Raw genomic sequence first — 27687 nt, 5'->3', positions numbered from 1 at the left:
ACTTTAACTTTTTACTATCATGCATTGGAGAAGGCAATGGCACCCCCACTCCAGTACTCTTGCCTGGAAACTCCCATGGACTGAGGAGCCTGGTGGGCTGCCGTCTCTGGGGTCGCACAGAGTCGGACATGACTGAAGCTACTTAGCAGCAGCAGCAGCAACAGCAGGGTCAAGAATAAAGAAGACTGAGTCAGAGGTTTGGTGGGGAGATGAAGAGTTTAACTTTGGACTTGTTAAGTCCTTTGTATGGAGATCATTTCACAGGGAACTGGGCATACAAGTCTAAAGCCCAAAGAAGAGATCCAGAGACACAGAGTTCATAGCGTAGGGATGACACCTCACATCACAGTCATGAAAGGAACTATCTAAGGAAAACATGGAGAGTGATACAAGAACCTCCCTGAAGGATATCCAAAATTAAGGTGTAAATGGAAAAAGCATTCATGAAGGGAAGAAGAAGGTTAAAAAGCTACCACTGGATGGCTTTATTCAGGAGAAAGGATAAGCTGGAAAGCTGTAGTTTGTCTGTTGGAGAGTCAGTGGAACAGACACTAGTGAAATGACTCAGTTTAGTTCTGAAGTGCTGGACTGTATGTTTGTGTTCTCTAAGTACTGAGACCTGAGCGTGCGCGATACACTGTGCTGAGAACAGGAAAGAACAAGATGGAGAAGATTCTGACCCCATCCCTGGCCTGGAGGAGCCTGTAGTTAAGGAGGCTGTTGCTTCTATTTTATTACCAGATACCAGTACAGTTTCCTTATCAATAAAAAATACCACTTGATGATGTTTAGCTTATTATCACTTGAAAAACCTTCTTTCAAATTCTTGAGAAGTGGTGGAAGGAAGGGGAATGTTCAAGCTGTTGAAGAGAGAAAAAATGGGAAGAATCACTGACTTGCTTCACATATTGAAAATGGCTGTCTTCTGGGGGCCCCAGAACTAGACAAACCAGGCATGGGAATTAAAGGGAATTAAACTGATTTCCATATTATGTGATACGTTTATACATTGATGATGCCATCTGACAGAGGATGAGATGGTTGGACGGCATCATCGACTCAATGGATAGGAGTTTGAGCAAACTCCAGGAGATGGTGAAGGACAGGGAAGCCTGGTGTGCTGCATTCCATGGGGTCACAAAGAGTTGGACATGACTGAGTGACTGGACAACAAGAAGAACTTTCTGATGGAGGGAGACCCCTAGCTAGCTGCCTCCATTTGTGACACATGAAATTATGTCTGGAGGACTATTGACCCTCAGTGTCCATTAGAATTTAGACTTTGTGATGTTCAGTGTCTTTCCAACCCTGGTTTTTCTATCTAGCCCTGTGAACATTGAGATAAATTGTTCTCAAACTTTTATAGAATCACATACTCCTTTGAGAATCTGGTGAAAAGTTAGGGACACTATCCCCAGGAGGGAAAAATCCAAGTATGTACATAATACAATTATTGTTAATATAACACCCCCAGCTGAAGTCTTATGCAGGAGGTCCATGGACTTTAGGTTAGGACCCTTTGTCTTAATGGATTTTTAATAAATGAGAACATAGACATTGCTTACTCTGAAATTATGTACCTTGAAGAAAAAGGCTCTTTGGGACTTAATTTAGAACGATGACTAAGGTTCACTATACATCTAATGCAATGCATCATTGATTTTATTCTGTCAGCCTTACTTTACAAGTGGCCCCAAGCAACTCACAGCTTCACAGATATATGGACATAATCAAATGCACATATTTTATTTTAAAAATAATAATGATGTTGTTTGGTGTAACTGCATATAGTCATGGAAATATGTTATTGTAACTGAGCTTCTCTGGCAGGTGGATTTGGGGGAAGTTCTTTCTGATTAGATCCGTCTTGCATATTTGTACTGGAAGACTTCATGAGCTATTTCTGATACTTAGACTTTAATCACGCTTAATGAACTGAACTAAGCATAATTCTTGTTCTGTTTTGGTAACCTTGTGGATTTCTCCTAATGCTTAGTTTTGTATGACTACCCCGTTCTTGAAATGCTAATACCCCAAATGCTAATTGAAGGGAGGACCACAGAAGTTAGATTTCCTTGCAGAGAAGTGCATTCAGGTTTCTCAGGCCTTTCCAGAAGAGCAAGGCTGTGAGAAGAATGATATTAGGTGGAAAAGATTGGCTCCTACCTTTGGCGAGCACACAAATTTAAACATATAGGTTGCACAAAATTTGGATAAACTGAGGTGGAATCCAACATTTCTTGCATGAATGCCTGTATAATGTGGCGATAGCTGTGAGAAAAGAGGAGCCCGGCATCTAAGACCCAACACAATGAAAATGCAATGAATCGGAATGCCTCACAGATCATAGCGGAATCAGAATTTCCAGCAAGGAAAATCTTTTCATGGTGAATTAAGTGGTGGATGAAGAAAAATGGTGATGAAAAAAGGTAGGCACAGATCACAAACACTGGGCTCAGGGCTCACTGCTGAAGATTTAAGAACCTTAGCTAAAGCTATGCAGAATAGAATGTGGAAAATTGAATTTACTAAACAATTAAGCATTGAATTAATCTACATCCTGCACAGTAGAAAAGTGGGGGAGGGAGCAGAGCAGAGTTGAATAAATCAGTGGAGCTCATTAAAAGATAGTGAATATATCAGGTCTGTTGTAGCATAGAGGAGGACAGTTTCCTGTGTAACACGGAATCATTCTTTGGTTTGAAGTCACCTTTCTGGAGTCCCAGTCTTAATCAGATTAACAAACATGCTTCTGATGAGGTTAGTCTGTTGCTCTGTATTTCAGCTTGTTATCACTAGCTTTTCTATTAATTACAAGTCAGATCACCAGTCCACAATAGTAGTGAGGGACAACATAAATAAAATGAGAGTGCCCAGGAGATGTCACTCGCAGGATCTCATGCATCCTGAAACTCCCACGGGTTCCTGCAGCCTCCCACATGCCTTGCTGGTCTTTTGTTCAATTACAGTTAATGCAATAGTTTGCCATTTTCTCCTTCTAATTATATTTTCAAGTGGGATTTGTAGCACATAGAAAAACATCCTTTTACATGTTGAGACACCGGGGTTTTGTGCCTGGCATTGTCTGTCCCCTGGGTGCTGTACCATTCTTTCTGCAGCGCTCTGAATAAACAAGTCCCCCTTTTAGAGCTGCAGTTGTACAAACTGAAAATTTATGCATTAACTGTTTGCATTCTGAGCATGTGTTCCAGATTACGTCTTACAGCATTCTTCTGGCATGCTACAGAATGCGTGTTTGTCAGAAGCGTTTCTTTCACAGTTCACATATCTTTCAATCACAGAATCGGCAGATCAATTAGCACTGTTTTTTAGGATATGCATACATGGTTGAATCAAACATACAAGTAGGCACATATCTTTCTGTGACTTTATTTCATTTTTGGGGCTGCCATAATCTTCTGGCCAAGATGATCGAGTACGTGGCAGGCAAGCATCCCTTTCAGGAACAGTGAACCTCTTCCTTCAACTCTGGTATATCATGCCTCTTAGATGGGAATCTTTACTTTTCTCTCCCTGGGTGTCTGAAACATTTTGACTTGCTCAGTTCTTCTCATTTCGTCTGGAATATGGAATTACTTTTTGAGAAATAAGCAAGGAGCCCTTTGGTTTTGCTAGGTATATTTAAAGTGTTGGGAGGGTCAGTAACTTTACTACTACACAGTCATGAACCATGACATTCAGTGACCGAAACGATGTAGACATATTTTACATACAAGATCATCATGCTGTTCCTGCTGATCATCTTGAAGACAAATATCCCTTCCTAGCCAAGAATCTGCTTTCTACTTTGCATCATTCCTACTATGCAGGATGACCGGTGACTCATAAGGCTGTTTTTTTGAAAGCTAGCACTGAAAGCTAATTAAAATCTTTTCTGGGTGATAAAGGGAGATTTGGGAGAAGAGTCACCATGATTGCTTTCCCCAAGAATTTAATTTATAGCCAGTTTTTTTCCTATCTTAATGCTACTTTCAAATGCACCCAGTGATAAGAAGCAACATCTGTTTTCCCCTCAATAGTACAAGAAGGCTCGGCATGGGGCTGAGTGTACACAGTCCATGTGAACCTATTGTTATTCTCATTTCTTTTTGTCCCTGTGCCTGGTCCATTTGCCATGTACCATCCGGCAAACAGCTGACACATACTAGCTATTATGGACCCTGGCCTAATTGTGAGGTCTTAAAAGCTCTGCCATGTTTGTCTTCTAGGATGAATCAGAAGCCTCTGCTCAGCGCAGTGCTGCAGACCACCACTCTCATTTTGCATTTTTAGAGTAGCAGACTGTTGTGCCAGGGGGTTGGTGGATGTTAAAAATATAGTCAGCAGGAAGAACAATGTTTCCTCCTCCCCTTCTTTGCCTGGAATGATCTTGCTTTCCTTAGAAATAAAGCATGCAGTTACTTACGCTTAACTATCGGTAGATATTATTTTAGCTTCGAAGCAGAGGTTGGCAAATTTTAGATGCGCCAGTGGAGCTCTGAGCTGGCACCATTGGTGAAGGGGGATGGGGAAGATGGTGGAGTTGTCCATCCCAGCCCTCCACCGTCAACAGACCACTCTATTCAGATGTCTGCTTTGTGCCCCCACAGCCCTCTTGGAACAGAGATCATGATGACACGGCATCTACCCGCTCAGGAGGAACCCCAGGCCCTTCCAGCGGGGGCCATACGTCACACAGTGGGGATAACAGCAGTGAGCAAGGTAGGAGAGCTGTTCTTGATTCTCTTGCTACTTTTGTCATTTCCCAGGGTTGAAAAATTAGAAATGTCTAGTGAATGACTCTTTATACAATTTTTCCTAGAATGTAAACCCTGTATAATATGAGAACTGGCTCATCTTATCTTATCCCCCACCTCCACCCCGATCCCCTTCTTCTTTCTCTGCCATTCAAGCTACCTAGCTGCTTGTCACCTGGCCACCTTTACAAAACAGGGTCAGTGAATTCCGATGAAAGAAGCTGATTAGACGTTTGAATGTGTGAAAATAGCATGCCACGAATACCCTGCTATAGAAATAAACAAAAGTTTATTATTACTTTCCGTTAGAGGCTTTTCGAGAGATCGTGAAGAAACATCCTCTAGGATTCCAATTGAATGATGTCTTAAGATGCTTAGGAGGCAGTGGGCCTTTCAGGAACCATGTTGGGCTTTTCTCTTCACTGGGTTGAAGCCATTTTTCCAGATTTACTTATTTGGATCTCTTCAGTGCTTGACTTCATGGCAAAGTCAGACTAGAGGGAATTAGGATGAGATGGAAAGCAACCAGATCAATTTCGTCACTGTGGTTCTTGGAGTGCACATACCTGTGTGTACTTGGGTGCCCGTGGATGTGCATGTCTGACTGTCACTGGTGGGAGATAAAGTTTAAACATAAAGTTCAACTTCAGCAATAAGGTGAACGAGGATTTAAATGTCTTGTACTGCTTTTGATGAGACCTACCGCAGGGGATTTTGTGTTCAATTCATGCAACCAAAGTTTAAAAGAGTATTCTCTCCCTGAATATAAAAAGACGGCTTTATTGAGGTTGACTCTGAGCCCACAGTAGGTACATACTTTTAAAATCAGCTTTTATGATCATGTTTCACTGGAGTGTTGTTACCCAACAAAAGAATTTTGTTTTCTAACCAAACCGGGCTATGCAATTAGAACTGCAATGTCTGCAATGAATTGAACACGATTAGTTTGACAATGCGGAACTTTCTCTGGTGGCTCAGATGGTAAAGCATCCGCCTCCCATTCAGGAGTCCTGTGTCAAGAAGATTCCCCTAGAGAAGGGAATAACAGAAACAGGAAAGTCCTTTCTTGGGAGGCGGGTACATGTATGCTATTTGGACTGGGAATAACTTCTACACGTAGAATTGTAAGCATTTGAGATATTTTATTGTTCAGAGAGAAGTTGCTGACATCATCACAACTCTAAGTCTAGTAAAAATGGAGCCTGGAATAGTAAACTTGTTCAGAGCTGAGACAGAAACAGGTAACCTCTGACCTCTGCCTTTTACTGCAGAATTATATGCAGCATAAATCCACAGGGCCTCTTTCCTTTCAAGTGTGGGTATGTATATATTATGGTGTCACTGTTCACAGAGCTGTAGTTAAGGTGAGGTCAACATTTCCATAGAAAGCCCTACTTTCAGAATTCAGCTTGCACCATGAATTTTCGAAAGGTGTAAATGGAATCTCAATTCTTTCTGCTGTGCTCCAAAGTTGCTACATGGGGTCATAGCCTAGTGTTTCGTTTGTTTGTTTCTTTTTCTTTTTTTCATGTCTTGCTATTTTAAAAAGAATACATCACCCAGCAGGCCCCTAGTTTAGCTGCTACTTTGAAGGATGTAAACTGCTACCATGTATTTGAATTTAAAACAGAAACATCCTCAGATACAAAGATTTTCAGAGGGAAGTGCCCCATCCCAGTCTTCCCCTTTGACACATCAGAACAAGGAATCAGGAATTTCTCAGGTTCATTTCTCCTTCAATGAGTGTTCTCCAAAGGCCAGTTTAATAATGAATGTGATTGTAAGCCATATACCCTTCACGTTACTGGAGTTTTCCATTCACATCGTTTCTCTTTCTGTTTTTTCATATAAAAACCACTAGCTTGTTTTTCCTTTTAATGCATTTTCACATAAATTGTCTCATTCGAATGGAACCTGTGGAAAACAGTCATGTAATCCTGGGCGGTAGATAAAACAGGTCTAGCCCATTTGACAGATGAGGAACAGGAGGTTGGATGAGCTGGGCAGTTTGCTGAAGCTATGGTGCAGTGCCAGACCTCAAATTTCAGTTTCCTGATTATTTTTTTAAGATTCTTCTCATCATGCCCTCTTTCTAGCAAAGAAGTAAAGTCACTTATTTCCACGGTCATCATGGGAAGGCTTTTGGTGCTGATCACACCCCCCACCCCCAGGACTCCCCCCACCAGCTGGACCACAGAGGTGGTAGGAGTCACACCTTCTGTGCCCCCTACCCCTCCCCATAGGCTCTCCTGGGCAGTGCGATTTATTCCCTGCTAAATGCAGAATGATGCCTGGAAGTGTTGCTTCAACAACTTCTGTGCATTTCCATGCCAACCACGACCCTTCTCGGCTTTTTTTTTTTCATCCTTGAGACCTGTGGAGCTGGATCTTTGTGCAGCCTTTGGATTAGCTGTGCACCGTGGCTTTCCCGTGTTCTCCTGTCTGCCTTTTCTGGCAGGCATGGATGTGTAAGCCGTGCCAGCATTTGGCCCGTAGTGCATGTCCTAAATAGTTATTTACACAGTTTGAGTCCATTTTAGTCAACTGGGTAAATAACAGCCCTCTTCAAAAGATTTATAAATCCATAAATATGTCTTTATACATACCCAATAGACAGAAATAACTCAATCTGTCAAGAACATATCTGGAGAGGTGTTTCCCCCACAGACGGGAGTAATACATATTTTAAAACTTTTTCTACTATATTATTTGTACTGCATTTCTTTTTCCCTTATTCGTTTTCAATGTTTGCCACTTTATTATGGCACCCAAGGTACAAAAAAAGAGAAAAAATCCCCTAGGCTTTGGTCTTCTGTTAAACAACCTTGTCTACAGTGCAAGGTAGGCATGTGACAGACTCTCAAGCGAGCCTTGTTCTTTCGGACTTACAAAGTAAAGAAAAGAAAATCAGTCATCCAGGAAATCATAATATTCTGACAGATTTCAAAATACATTAACAGTTCCTAGTAAAGAGTTCCAGCAGTTTGAGGAATTTTGAGAACCTGATAATTAGACAAATGAGTGACTCTTCTGGTTGATAGAGGAGTTTTAGTCTACATTTTTACCTAAGCATAAACAATAAAGTACAGAATCAAATGCTGGTCATTCTGAAGAGAATATACATGAGGTATATAACCAAGAAAATGCCAGCGATATTCTTCTTTTTCGGGGATTTAGTGGAGAAGGCAATGGCACCCCACTTCAGCACTCTTGCCTGGAAAGTCCCATGGACGGAGGAGCCTGGTGGGCCGCAGTCCATGGGGTCACAGAGTCGGACTCGACTGAGCGACTTCACTTTCACTTTTCACTTTCATGCACTGGAGAAGGAAATAGCAACCCACTCCAGTGTTCTTGCCTGGAGAATCCCAGGGACGGGGGAGCCTGGTGGCCTGCTGTCTATGGGGTTGCACAGAGTCGGACACGACTGAAGCGACTTAGCAGCAGCAGCAGTGTTTATTCATGATTTACTTAGCAGTAAAGAATCCACCTGCAATGCAGGAGATGTGGGTTCAATCCCTGGGTCAGGAAGATTCCCCTGGTGGAGGAAATGGCAACCCACTCCAGTGCTCTTGCCTGAAGAATCCCCATGGACAGAGGAGCCTGGTGGGCTATAGTCCTTGGGGTTGCAAAGAGTCGGACATGTCTGAAGTGAATGAACATACATGAATGATTTATATAATATATCTCTCCCCCAACTCAAATTATTTATCATGGCAAGTCTTCTTATGGCATCTACATTCATTTCATATTAACACTTGTGGTCCCTTGCAGGAAATTGAGTCTTCAATAGCGAAGTACCTTTAAATGGGGATTTATAAGGAAGGCCTAACATCTGTATTTGGTTGGGGGTTTCAGCTGATGTGGCTGCAACATTGATTTTTGTCTACTTTTTAACTTTCCTCAAAGCACTTCCAGAGATATGAGATTTGATTCTTATTTTCGCCCTGTCAATGATTTGCTATTTTCCCATTTCAGAAGAGACAAAAGTAGAGCTCAGAAATCTTGAAATGAGTCACTGTCAGCCACCTCAGAATCTTGATCTCTTGCCTTTGTAACTGCTTTAGGATGTGGTGTGTTCAGGACCTAAGATGAGGTGCACATTGGCAAATCCTGGGCTCTTTCGTGTGTCTTTTTTATCCTGCTGGGTGCAGCTGCCCTACTGATCGTAATCAGGGTCTATTCTAGTAAGCATGTGGTTTGGACAGGAAGAACACAAGCAAATCTGGTGTTTTCTTCATGGATTTTTCTCCCACTGCTCCCCTCGGCCCGGGGCTCCCCTGGTGGCTCAGATGGTAAAGAATCCTCTTGCAACGCAGGAGATCCGGGTTTGATCCTGAGTAGGGAAGATCCCCTGGAGGAGGGCATGGCAACCCACCCTAGTATACTTGCCTTGAGAATCCCCATGGACCGAGAAGTCTGGCGGTCTACAGTCCATGGGGTCACACAGAATCAGACATGACTGAGCGACTAACCACGGCACAGTAAACCCCCACCCCCACCCCAGGGCTTCCAGAGCCACTCTGTAGCTCATAAGCAGCCTTAGCTGTGCTTACACGTTTTGAGTTTGGGCAAGTCTCCTTTTTGGGTTGAAAGTCAAGAGAGATGAATACGTGATAGCAATGAAATAATAAAATAACCCATTATGGGCTGTCAGTCAGTGTAGGTATTTCATCACTCGTGTTGTGGAGAAGGTCACCGAGGTCCAGAGAGGCGGAGAGACTTACCCACAGTCACATCCTGGTTGGTGGTACAGCAGGGACTTGAACCCATGCAGTCTGACTCCAGAGCCCAAGCCACTATTTGATGTGATCCTGGGATGTTACCTAGAAATGGGAAAACAGGTCCTGCGAGGGCCATTCTCTCTATGATCACCTCAAGGACTCTGGCTCCTATTGCCTGCGCTGGGCCTGGTGCTCTTGTCTGTAATCGGGTGATGAAGCTGTGAATCAAACAGAATCAGCGTTAGCTTCAGGGGGGTTCTACTCTGCTGGGGACTGAGAATCCAGTTTTGTGTGCTAAGTAGAAGGATGACTGAGCTCTTGACAGCGGAGTAGGATGATTGATATGATTAATTTGTATTATGTATGAAGAGCCTCCACCATTGCACTCATTCAAAGATTTATTGAATTGAGAAGAGGAGCCTAGAAAACAAGTAAGGACATTTCTCTCGCAGAACATTTTCCACTTCAAGCTCATCTCATTTTCCTCTTTTGTGAGGAGAAAGAAAAAGTCTGATTTTTACATTGAAATTGCACATGAAACATTTCAACCCTAAAGAATTTTGCCGGTCTCTAGAATTTTTCTAAAACCCGCTTATGAACTTCTTGGGGGGCCAGGGCTCAGATCAACAATGGTATCTTTGCTCCCACAAAAAAATGCAAAATCAGGATGTTTCTTTAAAGAGGAACCATTGAGAAGCACCGCTATTTCTTTACAATAATGTGTCAGCAGTTGCCACTGCCCCTCCCCCCTGCACACCAGCTTTTGTAGGCGTTCCGGCAACCTATAGGCAGAAGGCAATTCCATTTATTATTGAAGGGAATTTGGAGGCAGTCATTTCAGACCTGTGAAGCCAGCAGGCAGAGCTGGGTGAGAGCAGGGCGGTGGGGTGGGGGTGGGGGGGCGGGTGCGTGGAGAGAAGGAGGTAGGGAAGGGCCACATTTTGTTCCAGATGACTAAGCAACGATTTATATACCCGCTCGCCTTTTTACATGAAGAAGAAAAGTAATAACAGCCCAAACCCGGGCATTTGAAACAGTCAGCTGTCTGATGAATAATGGGGTAGGTGGGAAGGAGCTCTCTGATTGGATGTCTTAATGAGCAATTTCGCACAGAGTTTGGGCTGCAGTTCCCCTTGACCTTTGCCCTTTATTGACCAAACTGACACTTCATTTTTCACATACTTCCAATTATGGCTTGGCTCAAGTGTTGCCCTCCCTCCTTTATTTCTTTCCTATGGACAACTTGAGAGTAGTTGAGGCCGCAGAAGATATTTTAATTTGAAAAACTACTGTAGCAACTCAGGTTTAGGATATAATCTGTAATCTGCAGTTTTTCAGATGAAGACACAAAGTAAATACTGCTTGTTTTGAAACAGTTTTATTTTGTCTTTTTTTATCCCAATTTATTTTAAAAACAAGATATTTATAATAATCTAAGCACCCTGAAAAGAAAGAAAAATGTCTAAAAAGTAGACTTTTTTTTTTTTTCATTTATTTGTCTGTTGGTCCAGGTGACTTAAATGATCCTATATTTGTTCACACTTACTTCTTAAGCCTTGTTCTTCTCCCGGAATGTCCTCTATTTCAATAGCACTAGAATGCATTTTGCAAAATACACTTTGGTAAAAAAAGTAGAATATAATTGTGATCACAGGCCTTAGGCCTTGGGCCACCGCTGCCCTGCGTCGTACTTCAGTTACATTTAATGTTGATTGCAAATTCAAGTGTGGTCTTTGCTTGCAGTGGCAGGCAGAACAGGAAAATGATTTCCTGATGGGAAAAGTCAGGTGTAAAAAAAGAAAGGGGAAGTTATTATACTCTGCAAATCCATGTTATCAAAAAGTTCCATATTACTAACTTATCAAATATGTTAAATTAGATGTATGGACAGAGAATTGTTTTTTCCCAAGAACACCCTGTACTCTAATCACCTTATCTTTTATTGACTCATCAAATGTGAGTAACTGTTTTCTGTTCTCCATTTGCTTGGCTTCAGGCATCATGGAAGCAGGTTGTCTTTAAACAAAAAAAAATAACTGCATAATCTGAAAGGCATTACTGTTTATTTAGGGGCATGAACTTGGCCACGAGTGTTTTCACAGAAAGTGCATATTCTCACTAATACCAGGGGTACATCCCCAGTGGATTTGGTCATTGTTTTTCATCTTAACTGAAAAATTCATTTGAAATTATTTACTCCCAAATAGATTTCCCTCTAACACAAAAGTGTGTGTTGCAAAGTGGATGAAGTGTTACCTACTTTATTATGTAGCCCTGTGGCATATCCATGGCATATTTTTACTATAATATGGTAATAAAAGAATATGTAAAAGGCAGACAAAGGTTCTGTCTTTTTCTGTAAGGTGACCTCTGTTACCAAGTAACTGCTTTACTTATGAGCTTATTAAAAACTCAAAAAATGAGCTTTTCATACTTCAGAGGCATTGATGTGAAAATGAGCTGTCCTGTGAGTAGTTTTCTTGATCATTTTTAGAACAATTGATTAGCCAAAGAGCTCCTGTCATTAGTTGACATTGACTGATAGCAATTTGTCACAAGCTCTGAAGGTCAGCGAGACAGTTGGAGTTTCAGCCTGCCTTTGATTGACCTTTACAGAGTCCATCCTCATGTGATTGGGTTTGAATGGGTCTGACCCTCGATTGGAAAAGACAGGACATTAGTCAACAGGCTCATTTCGTATATTTTCTGTTGATTGCTCATTTTTATTTATGTGTGAACTCAAGGTCTGGAAAGCTTATCAAATTTTGTACTCTAGGTTTTGAAATGTAAGAAGTGCGGTACTTGTTAAGTATGGCCTTAAAACCACAAGTCTGTTTCCCCCCTGGTTTGCAGTTACAGAACACTCTGTACGTAATGTGGGCTTTGCCGCTGACACTTGCTCTGTCACCTGTGCAGATACTGGGATTTTTGTTGCCTTTGATGAATTGAAATTTTGTTTTTGTTGTGTTGGTTTCTTAAGAAATACCGACTTCGGTGTGACTTGTCGGACTTCTGAAATTATACCCCAGTTCTCTGACTTTCCAAGAATTAATGGCATTGGTCTCTCAAGAGTCTTGTAATATTTTAAAATAAAAAATGAGTAGCAAAGAATTCTATGAATGATGATGTTATGTCAACTTATCAGGAAGTCCTGCAAGCCAGAAGGTATGAAAACATTTTAGAAAGGTGTCTTCTTTACAATTTCACTTTGTCTACTGAAGATTAGAGAAAGCTTTTCTGACTGTAACAACGCTGGCCTCTCAGGGAGAGTGGGATGTGATACTTTCTGTTGTAGTGGACCTGGAAGTAAATGGTTAGTTCTTTCTTCCCCAAACCGTGAAGTGTTTTTCAAAAACATATCTCGTATAGAAGAATATATTCCACATTTGTATTAATAACATGCATTTTATTGCCTTATGTAAATAATAAAAGGGTCACCTGTGCTTTCAAAACTCAGATATTAGTGTGTAATTATTTAATTCAGTTTCCAAATAAGGCCTTTCTTTTCTTTTATTCTCTTTCACTTTCCTTTTTCCTCTTGACTCTGCATTGAGTTTTAAACTATAAGCAATAACTTGCTTTTCAGGTCCATCCTCCTAGGCATTCTAAGGTCACCACATACAGCCTGGCACAGCTGAAACATGTGTTTCAGTTTCTACTCTAGAAAATAAACCAGGAGAGAATCCATTGTCCCTGGTAGTAGATTCTTTATAAGGTGTCATTCTTGGCAAGGCTGCAATGAGGAAGTTAATTTTAGGGAAGCATCCCTTTCATATAGCCCAAGGAGCTAAAAAGAGTTTAAAATTGTAATCACTTCTTGCAGATGAGCCAGAATATGATCACAAGTTGTATTTAAGGGGAGAAATGTAAATTTATACATTTCAGTCAAGTCATTAGAAATAGATTAAGCACTTACTGTATGGAAGGTGCCCTGTGTGAGGCTATTAAATTGAATAGGTCATAGTATTTGCCCTCAGGAAGCTCATGTGTGCTACCAAGAGCATTAAGCTTATGGAGGTGAAATATTCACTAAATACTGAATATTCTTAGGAAGCTATGAGTGTATGTATTTCACAACACACCAGTGACTCAGATACACTGAACTCTGTGGCCAAGGATGTTGACTGAAACACAGAGTGGATGGGATTTGTCCTAACTGGCAGAGGGACACTTCTACCTTGATCCTCAGACTGCCATGTAAGTTCAGCATCTCTGGGGCCCTGTGAGGCCAACTGTGATCCATAGTCCCCTCTTGGGAACTTGCCCAAGTGGCCACCAAGGGTCTCTGCTGTTTGAACCAGTGGGGTCCTCATTGCTTTCTCAGTCTTTATTCACATCAGCTGATTCATACTGATCTTCTTCAGGGAATCCTGACACTTTGAAGGGGAGAAGATCCCTTTGGCAGTTTGGTGAGGTCAATGGATCCCTTGTCAGTAGTATTTTTATTAATGCATAAAATCAAATACATAAGATTATGAGGGAAACTATACTGAAATCCAGTTATCAAAATATTTTAAAAAACAAATTGTAATATAATGATATAACTTTCTTGTTTTAATATGCATTAAATAATGAAGTCTAGCAATAATTCTGTTGTCTACCACATTTTTGAAAGAATGATGAGTGTAAACAGTGTCTTAAGATATTTATAACAACTGTTTTGGGATATGTTATTATGATTTCCACAGGTGACAAAGTCACAGGTCCTACTAATAGTTCTGTGATTTGTGCCTACCTAGATACACACTTGAGGTAAATACTCATTCCAGTTAAAGTTTACTGATAATAAAAGATTATTTTTTTCCCTCCTAAGTACTTAGGTCTTCTGAATTCTAAACCATGGATCCCCTTGGGGAAGTCCAGGTTAAAAACTTCTATGTTAATTTGTGTCATCTGTAAGGAGTATTCTGTGAACCCCCCGATTGGAGGAAGTGACCCTCTTTTATGCTCTCAGGGTATCCTGTGTCTTGTCCTTTTTCATAAACATATGTGTGTATATATACACAAATACACACACACATATTTTCATGTCCATCCTCCTAGACATTCTAAGTATATATGTGTGTGTGTGTGTGTGTGTGTGTGTAGGGGGCTTCCCTGGTGGCTCAGTGGTAAAGAATCCGCCTACAATGCAAGAGACATGAGTTTAATCCCTGAGTCAGGAAAATCCCCTGGAGAAAGAAATGGCAACCCACTTGAGTATTCTTGCCTGGAAAATCTCATGGACAGAGGAGCCTGATGGCCTGCACAGTCCATGGGGTCGCAAAAGAGTTAGACATGACTAAACAACAACATAAATTTTTGGCCACACAATGCAACATGCAGGATCTTAGTTCCCCAAGCAGGGATCAAACCCACACCCCTAGTCTTAACCATTGGCCCTCTAGGTAAGTGCCTCCTTTCTCATATATTTAAATGAAACATTCATGCATCAGCCTCCCCAAGGGATTATGTTTTCTTCATCTTTAACTCTCCTGTGCCCAGCATAGTTATGGCACATGACCACTGATGGATAATTATTTGTTGAAGAGGACTGGGGACTCTCTCATGCTTTCAAACTGTCTGCACTACATTCCCCCAGGACTGATTTCTTCTGGGTACCAGATCACACACGATCCTCTCTGTCAAAATGTAAACAGATACCAAAGTTTTGCCTGTTCCCACCCCCAGAGAGGTGTTTTGATTGGGGCACTCAAGGAAAGATTCTATTGGTAGCTCTTGCAGAATTTGGTGGTAGACGGGGCTTGGGGATGCACCTTAAATCGCAGCATCTGACTAGTTGCTAGTTCTGCCTACTCCTCCTCTTGGGTTCTATCCTCTGGGCCTGAATGGGTGTCCAACAGAAGATGGCTGGGGACTGGCTGCAGCATTCTGGAATCTTTTGAGGAACCTTGAGGTAAGAGGTTAAGGATGGATTACAGGAGTAACTGTGCCGCCCTGGGAGAATGCTTTTATGTCTTGTGCTGTTCCCAGAAGCAGACGTGATTCCATCCCCTGGGATGTGATATTGAGCTCTGCTCCTGAATTTATCTCTCTCTCTCATGACTGCTAGCACTAATTAAGGATAGTGGTGGAGGTTTTGGCTGTTGGCCTAGCAAAAACTAACCCAAACAGTAAATTTATGCCAAGCATTCTCCTTTAAAAGAGGTAGGCGTTGTCTCCCTTTTACATTGATTGGTCCCAGAAGTGTAGTTGATAAGTTGGGTTTTGCTCAAGTGTCTGGCTTTGTGGATTAGTTCAGTCTTGCAGATAATTTTCTGTAATTACTTAACCTAAAAGCATTCTGTCTGATTAGTACCATTAGCTTTGGCCTTCCCTGTTTACCAATATCAACCCATGTGCCTTCCCAACTAGACGAAACTCATCTTATTTCCTAACAAAGAATGGAAGAGGTAGAACTTCTCCTACCTATTCCCACATCAGGAGACGAAGGGAACAAGGCTCTACCTAGAAAGTCAAAATTGTCTTCAAAACTTTTTTTTAAGAAAGAAGGAATTGAAGAGTCAATACGGAAAGCATTGTATTTGCCAATAGGCTTATGGCTAGATCTTTAGCATTTGATCAGTTCTCTCTCTTTTTAAACATTTTATTTGTTTTGTTTGACTCTTTCCTTGAGTGCCCCCTTTTACAATACACCCGTGACAGCAGGACAGGTAAGACCTTGACACCCTTTTGTATTTTGATACCTTAGGTGAAGAGGATATATCTTAATTATACAATGTTTTTACGTATTTTCCTTTTCATTCTGTGAAAGGATTTAAGGAAGGAAGGAGAAATATATAGTATATTATAAAATTCAAAAAAAGTAGATGAAAAAATTAGAATGAAAAGAAAATAAGAAGTCATTCTTAAGAGAGCATGGAACATTATGAATTATAGGCTCATGTCCAGTTGTAAGAAGTAGGCAGTTAATTTGGCTCTGAGCTTCCTAGCAGCCAAAATGAAGAGTGAAATATAATTAGTTCCGAGATTTAGAGCATCCTTGGAAGTTGCTCAGAAGAATCTCTTTGACAGGCATTAGAACCCACATATCCTCACCCAGCTAATCCAGGAAGACGGCATAGGCTGACATCCTCACTGCACCTGCAGGGCTCCTTTACATCTCCCTCAGCTCCCTAGCACAGTGCTGCAAATAGAGTAAGTGCTTGATCAATATTTGCTTTATTTGTCTGGATTTCTAGATTTATATTCAGCCCATTCACATTTTAACTCCTTGGTATCTAAGCTAAGTTTGATTGCCGTGGCTGAAACAGATGACAGCTTGTCTTCATATGAACTGCAGTGCTGATTGTTTTGTGATGCCATGAGTGTCTTTCCCAGTTTCTGTCACCCTCTTCTGACCATTTTATGGTGAGCCAGCTCCATTCTCAGTCTTTTCTCCCTGTACCTGGGGACAGGGGTACAGGTGAGAATACTCTTGTCCTTTTGGTCGTTATCCTCTGAAATGAGGTAAATGGATCTGGAGAGATTGAGATAGAAAGTGATTCAGTCGTGTATGACTCTTTGCGACTCCATGGACTGTAGCCTACCAGGCTCCTCTGTCCATGGAATTTTCCAGGCAAGAGTACTGGAGTGGATTGCCATTTCCTTCTCTAGGGGATCTTTCTGACCCAGGGATCGAACCCAGGTCTCCCGCATTGCAGGCAGACGCTTTACCATCTGAGCCACCAGGGAAGCCCCAATTTAAGATTCAGATAAGTGATGATTAAAATGGAGATGCTGAGGGACTGAGCTGGGATACTGGGATGGTAAGATATGGTGGCCACAGTGTTTATGATTTCAGCCTGTAAAATTGGAGGGGATTGTGTGTTGTGAATATTTGATTTACCAAGCACTCAGAACATCTCCCCACATGAAAGGAATTCTCTTAGTGCCAATAAAAGGTATTGTTTGATATCATGAATTTTAAGCTGATGACAGGAATGCTCCCAAACCTAGAAAAGGTGAAGATAGAAGTAGTCCCATTCACCAACTTACTGAATATTAATGGAATGTCCACTGTGTACCAGCCCATTGCTAGATGTGAGACTTGAGAATGAGAGAGGCTACTCCTGGAATCAAGGCGCTGAACGTCCAATGATGGAGCAGACAGTTCACACAGGGCAGGTTAAGTCTCACGGTTCATTGGACTCAGTGTAATTTGGAAGCAGAGACGTGGCACCTAACAAACTGGTGAAGATGCAGTGACTGCCTCTCCCCAGCCTTCCATGGCAGGCAACATTAATCCATCACAGTGCCCTTTCTCGTTGAATGAGACTTGGATGTGGGTCCATCTCAGCACTCCAGGCAACCACTGCCACCACTCCCAGAGTTAGCCCTGAGAGCCATCTGCTTTCATTCCCAGTCTCCTACCCAGCTTCCTCGAGGAGCAGCTTGCTATGGAAACTTGATATGGATAGAGAAGTAGAGGGGCATGCGAGGCACAGAAATTAGTTTGTGTAGTGGCATGAAGGAAAGAGAAAGCATGCCACTGTAGCTGGTGTGTGAGCAGAGAACAGGGGCAAGGAAAGTCTGAGGTGAGGCCGGCAGGGAGCAGGACCAGACCGCGAAGGGTCATATACATTGCCTTGGGAGTTGGGAGTTGGCTGGGAATTGGGGAGCCACTGAAAACAGTGTTGTGTCCTGGGCAGATCTGAGTGAAGAGGGATGCGTCAGGGGGAAGGTTGGGGCCAGCACTTTTCATATTCAGGAAGACTGGGGTTGTGGGTTGAGTCAGAAGGAGGAGGCTCTGGAGAACCTTTGAGGAGGAGACTGGACCAGACTGAGTGGTGAGGGGTAGAGGAGCTCAGAAGGGCTGGAAGCAGGCCAAGTCTCAGAACACTGCTCTCTAGACCACAGGTCCCTTCCAGCACATTCCCTGTATTCTCAGGGTAGCCTCCCTGAGTAGGCTGGTCATTGTGGCATATGGCTTCTCCCCCACACCCTGGCTGCACGTTCTTCCCACCCTGTCTGAGGGCAGCTCCTGGAAGCCCGGCCACCACCCTCTGCTGGCCTGCTTTCCCGCAGAGAAGGCTCTGGCTCCATGGTGACCAGGGGCTGCATGGAAAGGAAGGGGCCAGTCAAGCTATCATGGGAATTTGGTGACTCATTTCATCAGTTTACTGCTCTGAACATGAGGTGACTTCCCCCTTTGCTTGACAGCTGATTGATGAGCATTTCCTCGGAGTAGATGCTTTGTTTCACAAGCCTTCGTGTTCATGGACTCTCAGTGGGTGCTAATCCTGTCTTTCCCCTTCCCAGACTGCTGAGTTTTCTTTTTATGTAGAATCTTCAAATTACCTGCCTACGACTTAATCGATTCCAGGATGGAAAATAGTGTACTCTTAACACTTGCTGATACAACTCCATTCCATCCACTTTTGCCAGAATGTTGAAGAATCCAGGATACTGTTTTTTAATACTGAAACAGTATTTTCTTGACTCACAATCTGTCACCTGGTCCGTAGTGTGTCTACATTGAAAGTTGGCCTTTAAAATAGTGTACCTCATTTTGTGTGTCTGGAATTTTGTTTCGCTGTTAGTTTTCACTTTCTTTCCCAGGATGTAGGTTTGTGTATTTTTAGAAAGATTGCCCATTACTTTGTTTCCAGATGTCCTGATGCTCTTGATAGGAAAGGAATCAGCTTTGGAAAACATTAATTGCTCCACTAAATGATGGAATGTTAATAAAAGCTACACAGCAAGGAGTGGAAGCATTCCTTTGAGGTTCCAAGAATATTCCCTAGGCTTATTTTTCATACGTGAGGTGGAGGCAGTAGACAGGTTAATGTGGGTCAGAGTCATCATCCTAGATCATGGCTGTGGTCCTTAGATTTGGTTTCCACATTTCAGGTAGAGGCAGTTGGTTTAACGTGCCTTACTTTGCATCTGGAACAGATTCTATTTTTAATCTGTAAGTTGAATGTGGCATGGAGCCATGTGCTGCCCAGATCCAAATGCATAACTCCTGTTGCTATCAGTGAGTTTCTTGATGGATTGGAAAGAAGTATTTATTACAGATCTTTCTCTGCCTCTGTAGAATTAAACATGCTGAACAAATCCTAGCACTTTTCAAGTTAAAACGAAGTGTTTTCTAAGGTAGCAACCATGCTGGCTTAAAGGAATCATGCAACAGTTCCAAACAGACACACGCACATAACCGTAGAATTGGTTTTCAGGCAGAGAGAGGAAACTGGGCTCAGGAACCTTGGTGGCAAGCAGAGTATAGGACATGGCTGTATTGAACTACACAAAATTGCTTTTAAATAGAAGAGATAAGAGGAGAAAACCTTTTCTTTGAACAGTACTCTGCTCGTGAGAATGTACGCATTATTGTTGGTGAGCAATGCTAACAAATGCCCTCCTGTACTTCCTCACTCTTATTACCCGGTGGTGGGAATGGTATGGCAATGTTCGCTCAGAATTGACTGATGTTTGCATCTATAAATAAATGTACTCAAATCATAATCGTTCTAACAGGATTGTTTGATTACCTGGCTGTGGCCTTGTTCTGAGATAGCTTTTGGATCACCTGTTCGTTGGGAACATTTGACAGACCTGTGTTTATTACCCAATTGAATGTCAGTAGCAATTGCAGCTAAAGATAAACAAAAATGCAAGTATTTGTTGACCTTGACTTTTTTCCATAAGAGATTGGACTTGATGGCTCTATTGCTGTTGAGCTGATAAGGGTTATAAACAGTAGTTTAAGGAAAATGTTTTATTCCCAGAGGAAAATACCCTGTTTGCTGTGGGAAATGGCAATAGCCATGTATACCCTTTGCCAAATTTCCTTAATTCACCTTTATTTGGCCTGTGGGAAAAGAATGTGGGTGAGGGGAAACTTTTTATGGCTTTAATATATATTTGAATAGACTGTTATAACTTGTGAATGGTGTAGTTTGCAGATTACAATTTTAGAAGAAGCCAATGATGTTTCTGTGATTTATGATACTTAGTAACATGATTTCTTTGGAAAATATCACGTTAATATAATCTTGTGTTTCAGAGATGCAGTGCTTGTAAAAATACAATATGGTGCCCAAATGGTCTTTCAGATTCTAATTAAAAGCATAAAAATATTGTTGGTTAGTAATCTCACTAGGGGCAAAGAAAGAGAAAATGGGCCTGGTGAATATATTGATGTGGGGCACTACTAAAGGATGCTGGGGGATGTGGCAATCAGTGCTTTTCTTCAGGCACAAGTCTTATTAAGTTCCAGATTTGAATCAAGACACTTTGGGCCATTAAGAATCCCCCACTTCTTGGTGAGGCATAAAGCCTCGGTGACTTGTCCTATTTGCTCTTAAAAAATCCCACTGCATTTTCCTTTAGAGAAGAGGTGCTTTGGCTCAATGCCACTGGCTGCAACTTCTGCTCTTAAAATGTTGTTTTGATGCATACTGTAGTGATGGCTGAATTGATTTCTGTGCATAAACGGTGGCCTAGATTCTTGCCCTGTGGAAATCCATGGAATTAAGAACTGTGGGTTCCCGGAGTGATAAGAGGTAAGCGAATGATTAGATATGCATGCAGGGAAAAAATGGAGATGCTTGTAGAATGGAAATAAGGGTCTATATAATTTGCAAGTTTAATGTAAATGTAAGCCACTAATACAACTAATAATTTAATGCTAATATGTGAGAGTAAGTAAATGTAATTCTAATCATTTCCTGTTTGGTGTGTTCTCAAAGAATCCTGAGCAAAAATACATTGCACTGAACTATTTTCCCAGCTACCCAGACGAAAGCCTGGTCTACTGACACCTGTGGCCCTTATGAGATCTCTGGGATACCAGTGAGTCAAATTTCTTTCTAGATAGAAGTTGTGGGACAGTGTGAGATGGCAGAATCTTAGCCAGAGTTTCTTGCAGAGACACTTAGAACACTGGCCTAGGGGATGATCCACCATGACCTTGTAAGTAGTGAGTTCAGTTCAGTAGCTGAGTCGTGTTTGACTCTTTGCAACCGCATGGACTGCAACATGACAGGCTTCCCTGGCCATCACCAACTCCCAGAGCTGGCTCAAACTCATGTCTATCAAGTCGGTGATGCCATCCAACCATCTCATCCTCTGTCGTCCCCTTCTCCTCCCACCCTCAATCTTTCCCAACATCAGGGTCTTTTCCAATGAGTCAGTTCTTCGCATCAGGTGGCCAAAGTATTGGAGTTTCAGCTTCAGCGTCAGTCTTCCAATGAATATTCAGGACTGATTTCCTTTAGGATGGACTGGTTGGATCTCCTTGCAGTCCAAGGGACTCTCAAGAGTCTTCTCCAACACCACAGTTCAAAAGCATCAATTCTTTGACACTCAGCTTTCTTTATAGTCCAACTCTCACATTGATACATGACTACTGGAAAAACCATATCTTTATAAGTGGTCACTGGTATTATTTAATAACAAGATGTTTTTCTAAATATATTGTAAATATTTGACCTTATATTCCATCTATCAAAGTACAGATTTCCTCATGATGATATCTCCAGTAAGTTTTGGATATACTTTTGGGAGAAGAGGTCCTTTGAATGAAATTTTAAAATAAAAGGAAAGAAGGTCATGCCATAGATAACCAGTGGGGAATTTTGTGTTGTCTTAAAAAAAAAAAAAGAAAGAAAATAAACAGCAACGGTAGAGCAGAAGAGTTCCCTGGCTAGTCTTCTTGCTAGGCCCTATCTCTTTCCTTGTGAATTTCTTGGGAAATCACTGCTTGCTGGCTTCCACTTCTCCACGAAACTTTTGTGAAGAACAGTGGAAATCTTTACACTGACAGATGCCATTGAGGATTATTCTGATGTCTATTACTTGGTGGATAAAATTAGAAAGTGTATTTCTGACATGGCCACAAACCCTTCCCTGTGACAGAAAGACTATAACCTAGAATCTCTGTAAACACACACACACACACACACACACACACACTCCTTTAGGATTACTGGTGATTCTCTGGTTGACACATTAGAAATGGCAGAGGTGAATGTGTGCCTGGGAGGTCCTGGCCTCTGGCAGCAGGAGGGCTCAGGGACTCTCTGTTCAGCCTCCTCTGGGCTGCATGAGGGGAGCTTTCTACATCCTTCCTTGTAGTTGCTGAAGGATGTGGCAAGGACATGAATTGTGTGTGGCTGGCTTTCTGTCCTGCTTCTAGGAAAGACTTCTGTGTTTATCTGCATTTTTCTGAGCACCAGTTGGCTTTGTAGCTGCCTCCCAGGCCACTTTGTGGGAAAGCTTTCTTTATGGTGGGTGACGTGGCATTTCTTGTCACTTCCTCAAATTCCTTCCCGCTGCCTATCAGCATCGCTCTAGACTTATCTGGGTTGAGCTTCAGCCAGCCAGAGCTAATCCTGGTTCCTATTTCAGAGGGGCAGAGTGACAGCAATGACGCTGCCATTTCTTGGCTTGTGACCTGGGGTGCTGGTGTGGGGAGCAGAGAAAAGAGGCACAAGAATTGGGGCCCATGGGCTTGCTTTTCAGACCTGGTACCTGGAGTCTCCTCTATCCTGTCATCACTCTTTTTTCTCCCAAAGGCTGACAATATTGTTGATTTCAGTGTGCCCTTGAATGTAACTTTTCCAACTGTAACCTGAAGAAATCAAGGGTAACTTTGCCTGAACTTACTCTCATCCCATCTGCTGAGGTCAGCCCTGACCTGAGGTGAGCCCCTCAGAGAAAATCTTATGAATTGGTATTTAGAGGATCAGAAACAGGTGTCTCTTTTGTTCTGATCCTCCATTATTTAACAAATGTTTATTGAACACCTATTATGGGTCACATACAATGTGGGATTGGAGAAGGCAATGGCACCCTATTCTAGTACTCTTGCCTGGAAAATCCCATGGATGGAGGAGCCTGGTAGGCTGCAGTCCATGGGGTCGCAAAGAGTCAGACACGGCTGAGCAACTTCACTTTCTTTCTATAGTTCCTTTTGGGGTAAGTAGGAAATAGCAACCCATTCCAGTGTTCTTGCCTGGAGAATCCCATGGACAGAGGGGCCTGGTGGGCTGCAGTCTATGAGGCTGCAAAGAGTCGGACACGACTAAGCAACTGACAAACACACACACAATGTGGGATCATGGGAAGGAAAAATCTCCTAACAAAGAGCATTTTTTTTTTTCTGAAATGTGTCTACCTATCTCAGTTTGTGAGTCTTGACCACTAATCCTATAGTAATCTTATAAAATCTCCACGTCTCCATTTTATAGATGAGAATTGCCTTTCACAGGCTGTAGGTGGGAAATACCAGAACCAGAATCTGCCAGGTTTTCAACTCCGACACCTTTCTTTTGTACCAACTTAAGAAGTAACCTAATAACTGATATCTTCTTGGTCCATGTATTTGTGAAATGTATTCATCGTATCTCTCATTGAGAAGAGAGAAGAGAGAATAAAATTAGGGAAGATCTTTAGCAGGAAGTGATCAGACACTTCTATTTCATTCATTATTCACTCACTCACTCATTCATTCATTCATTCACAGAGTACTAGACACTGTGCTAAATCCCGAGATAACGAAGATGAATAAGACCATTCCTGCCTTCAGGAATTTACAGTCCAGTGTTTTCTTCTCCGCTCACTTTTTTTCTTTTTAATATTTATTTATTAATTTTTGTTTGTTTGGCTGCATCAGGCCTTAGTTGTGGCTCAAGGCATCTTTGCTGTGTCATATGAGATCCTTTGTTGTGGCGCATGGATTCTCTAGTTGTGGAGCACAGGCTCTGGAGTGCGCAGGCTTCAGTGCTTGCAGTGTGCAGGCTTTTAGTTGCCCCAAGGCATATGGGATCTTAGATACTGGACCAGGATCGAACCTGCATCCCCTGCATTGCAAGGCAGATTCTTATCCACTGGACCATCACTGAAGTCCCTCCCCTCACTTCTGAATTGAGAAATATCTGGGACAAACATATTTCCTGATGCTGTTCTCTTAGGAGTTACTGACACATTCATCCAACTTGGTTGATCAGTTCAGTTCAGTAGCTCAGTCGTGTCCGACTCTTTGCGACCCCATAGACTGCAGCATGCCAGGCTTCCTTGTCCATCACCAACTCCCAGAGCTTACTCAAACTCATGTCCATCAAGTCAGTGATGCTGTCCAACCATCTCATCCTCTGTCATCCCCTTCTCCTCCCGCCTTCAATCTTTCCCAGCATGAGCATCTTTTCCAATGAGTCAGTTCTTTGCATCAGGTGGCCAAAGTATTGGTTGATGCTGTTGATTAATTTTCAGGCATGAGGGGGGTTCAATATGTGATTAGACCCGAAAAGTATTGGTCTCTTCTCATGGAAAAAATGACTTTATCTTCTTTGGGCAGAAGAGTAGCCTAGACACTTAAAACATGTGGGTGATATTAACATCTGCTTATTGGGTTGTTGGTGAGATTAAACAAGTTGATATATAGAACTGAGAACAGTGCCTGGCACATAGTAAACATTATGTCTGTATTAGCTGCTATCATCATCATGATCTGGTTAGTACTGGCGCTGATTTCTGAGTTTGAGTGATGACATAATGGGGGATGGAGACTCGAGTACTATTCCCAAGTGTGTCTTCACTTTACAGCACAGAGCGTTTGTTTGCCCTTGGTGTCAGGACAGGGAGCCCTCTATTCTTGGTGGGCCACTGAAATTGCCACCTATACGGGAATCCCTTCTATTGTTCATCACCCTCAAATGCCTTGTCATAAATCTGTCACTTTTACCTTTGGAGGTGATGAAGAGGAAGTGAATGAGGAAGAAGAGATTTAGATTGCAGATGATACTTCTCACCTCAGACTTCCAGTCCACTGGATTCTTTTAAACACAGCTAGTGCTATTTCTACCACATAGTAAGGTGTCTGAAAAAAAATGAGGTTTGCAGTGTCAGTCAGGATGACATGTTGCATGGCGTACCTCTTGTTGATGGTCCAATTGAGGTGGATTCAGAGCTCTCTGAAGACCTGGCTGAAATTTCCTTCCAGGAGTCCAATAGAATGGGGAATGTATTTGCCCAGTAACACAATTTCTTCTAGCATCTCTGGTCTCATGTTGTGACATTAATCTTTGGTCTTTGATGAAGCTGTTGGGCAGTATCAGGCCTTTGAATTTCAGGATGTCTTGTTATCAGTGAAGTTTAAAATACAGGAAGATAATCCTTTGTATTATAGATAAATTTCACCAAATGTTATATAGAGCTTGAGGACTAGCTTTATAGTAATTGCAGTTGGTAAAATAAGGTGCAAAGCATCCCTTGCCTATTAATACTGAATAGGAAATTGTGATTCTGGGAAGTTCAGTTAAGTCGCTCAGTCGTGTCCGACTTTGCGACCCCATGAATCACATCATGCCAGGCCTCCCTGTCCATCACCAACTCCCAGAGTTCACCCAAACTCATATGCATGGAGTCGGTAATACCATCCAGCCATCTCATCCTCAGTCGTCCCCTTCTCCTCCTGCCCCCAATCCCTCCCAGCATCAGGGTCTTTTCCAATGAGTCAACTCTTCGCATGAGGTGGCCAAAGTACTAGAGTTTCAGCCTCAGCATCAGTCCTTCCAATGAACACCCAGGACTGGTCTCCTTCAGGATGGACTGGTTGGATCTCCTTGCAGTCCAAAGGACTCTCAAGAGTCTTCTCCAACACCACAGTTCAAAAGCATCAATTCTTTGGTGCTCAGCTTTTTTCACAGTCCAACTCTAACATCCATACATGATCACTGGAAAAACCATAGCCTTGACTAGACGGACCTTTGTTGGCAAAGTAATATCTCTGCTTTTTAATATGTTGTCTAGGTTGGTCATAACTTCCCTTCCAAGTAGTAAGTGTCTTTTAATCTTATGGCTGCAATCACCATCTGCAGTGATTTTGGAGCCCCAAAAAATAAAGTCTGGCACTGTTCCCACTGTTTCCCCATCTATTTCCCATGAAGTGATGGGACCAGATGCCATGATCTTAGTTTTCTGAATGTTGAGCTTGAAGCCAACTTTTTCACTCTCCTCTTTCACTTTCATCAAGAGGCTTTTTAGTTCCTCTTCACTTTCTGCCATAACGGTGGTGTCATCTGCATATCTGAGGTTATTGATATTTCTCCCGTCAATCTTGATTCCAGCTTGTGCTGGGAAGTTACAGGGAGGCAAAACCAGATTTACAGGCAGGTCTTTATTTGTTTATAGCAAATCAGCTTTACTTCTTCTTTTGTCTACAAAATAACTGGTGGTGTTGACTGCCCACTCTCTCCCACACCTCGTTCTAATTGTCTCTTCTTGTTCTTCTGTGTATGTACCATGTTGTAGCCTAGACATGATGAGACCAGAGAGGCTATTTCACACGGTGACTATTTTAATTTTTTTCAATCCACTTTCTCATGACGCATTAAGGTCCTTGAATTTTTTTAAATTTTTAACTGAAATGCAGTTGATACACAATATTGTATTAGTTTCAAGTGTACAGCAAAGTGATTCAGACATACTTATATACATGTATGTGTGTGTGTGTGTGTGTGTTCAGTTGCTTCAGTAGTGTCCGACTCTGTGACCCCATGGACCATAGCCCACCAGGCTCCTCTGTCCATGAGATTTTCCCAGCAAGAATGCTGGAGTGGGTTACCATACCCTCCTCCAGGGGACCTTCTCAACCCAGGGATTGAACCCACATCTCTGTGTCTCCTGCATTGCAGGTGGATTCTTTATAGCTTGAGCCATCAGGGAAGCCAATATATATACATATTTTTTTTCAAGATTAATTCCATTTTCAATTATAAGATATTGAATATGGTTCCTTGTGCTATACACTAGGTCCTTGTTGCTTATATATTTTATGTATAGTAGTTAGTATCAGTTACTCTCAGACTCCTGATTTATCCCTTCCCTCCCCGTCTTTCTCCTTTGGTAACCATAAGTCTGTGTTTTTCTATGTCTGTGGCTCTGTTTTGTATCTAGATTCATTTGTATTATTTTAAAATTCTGCCTCTAAGTGATGTTGTAGTATCTGTCTTTCTCTATTAGGTGCAAACCCATCCCTTGTCAAGAGAGTGGAGGTGGTTTCCTAACAACCAACATGATCCTATTCCTTTTTTTAAAATTTATTTATTTTTATAGCTGGTTGGGGCTTTCATTGTGGCCTGAGGGCTTTCTCTAGTTGTGGACAGCAGAGACTACTCTTCGTCGTGGTGCGCTGGCTTCTTATTGCGGTGGCTGCTCTCGTTGCAGAGCTATGGTGCACAGGCTTAGTTGCTCCACAGCATGTGGGATCTTCCTGGACCAGAGAT

At 42.1% G+C, this 27687-nt stretch overlaps 1 protein-coding gene across 5 annotated transcripts in view; it reads left to right on the top strand.

Annotated features, from left to right (window-relative positions):
- The window catches only part of MEIS1 (Meis homeobox 1), a 143715-nt gene that overhangs the window by 26079 nt on the left and 89949 nt on the right, over window positions 1–27687 (top strand). For all 5 annotated transcript variants that reach the window (XM_070379360.1, XM_014477518.2, XM_070379361.1 and 2 more), the window contains one exon: window positions 4611–4722. In XM_070379360.1, the coding sequence (XP_070235461.1) occupies window positions 4611–4722 (112 nt within the window). The remainder of the gene's footprint in view (window positions 1–4610; window positions 4723–27687) is intronic.

The sequence above is a fragment of the Bos mutus genome, chromosome 11 (genome assembly GCF_027580195.1).
Source record: "Bos mutus isolate GX-2022 chromosome 11, NWIPB_WYAK_1.1, whole genome shotgun sequence".
NCBI classification, from domain to species: Eukaryota; Metazoa; Chordata; class Mammalia; order Artiodactyla; family Bovidae; genus Bos; species Bos mutus.
This window is presented reverse-complemented; position numbering and strand designations above follow the sequence as displayed.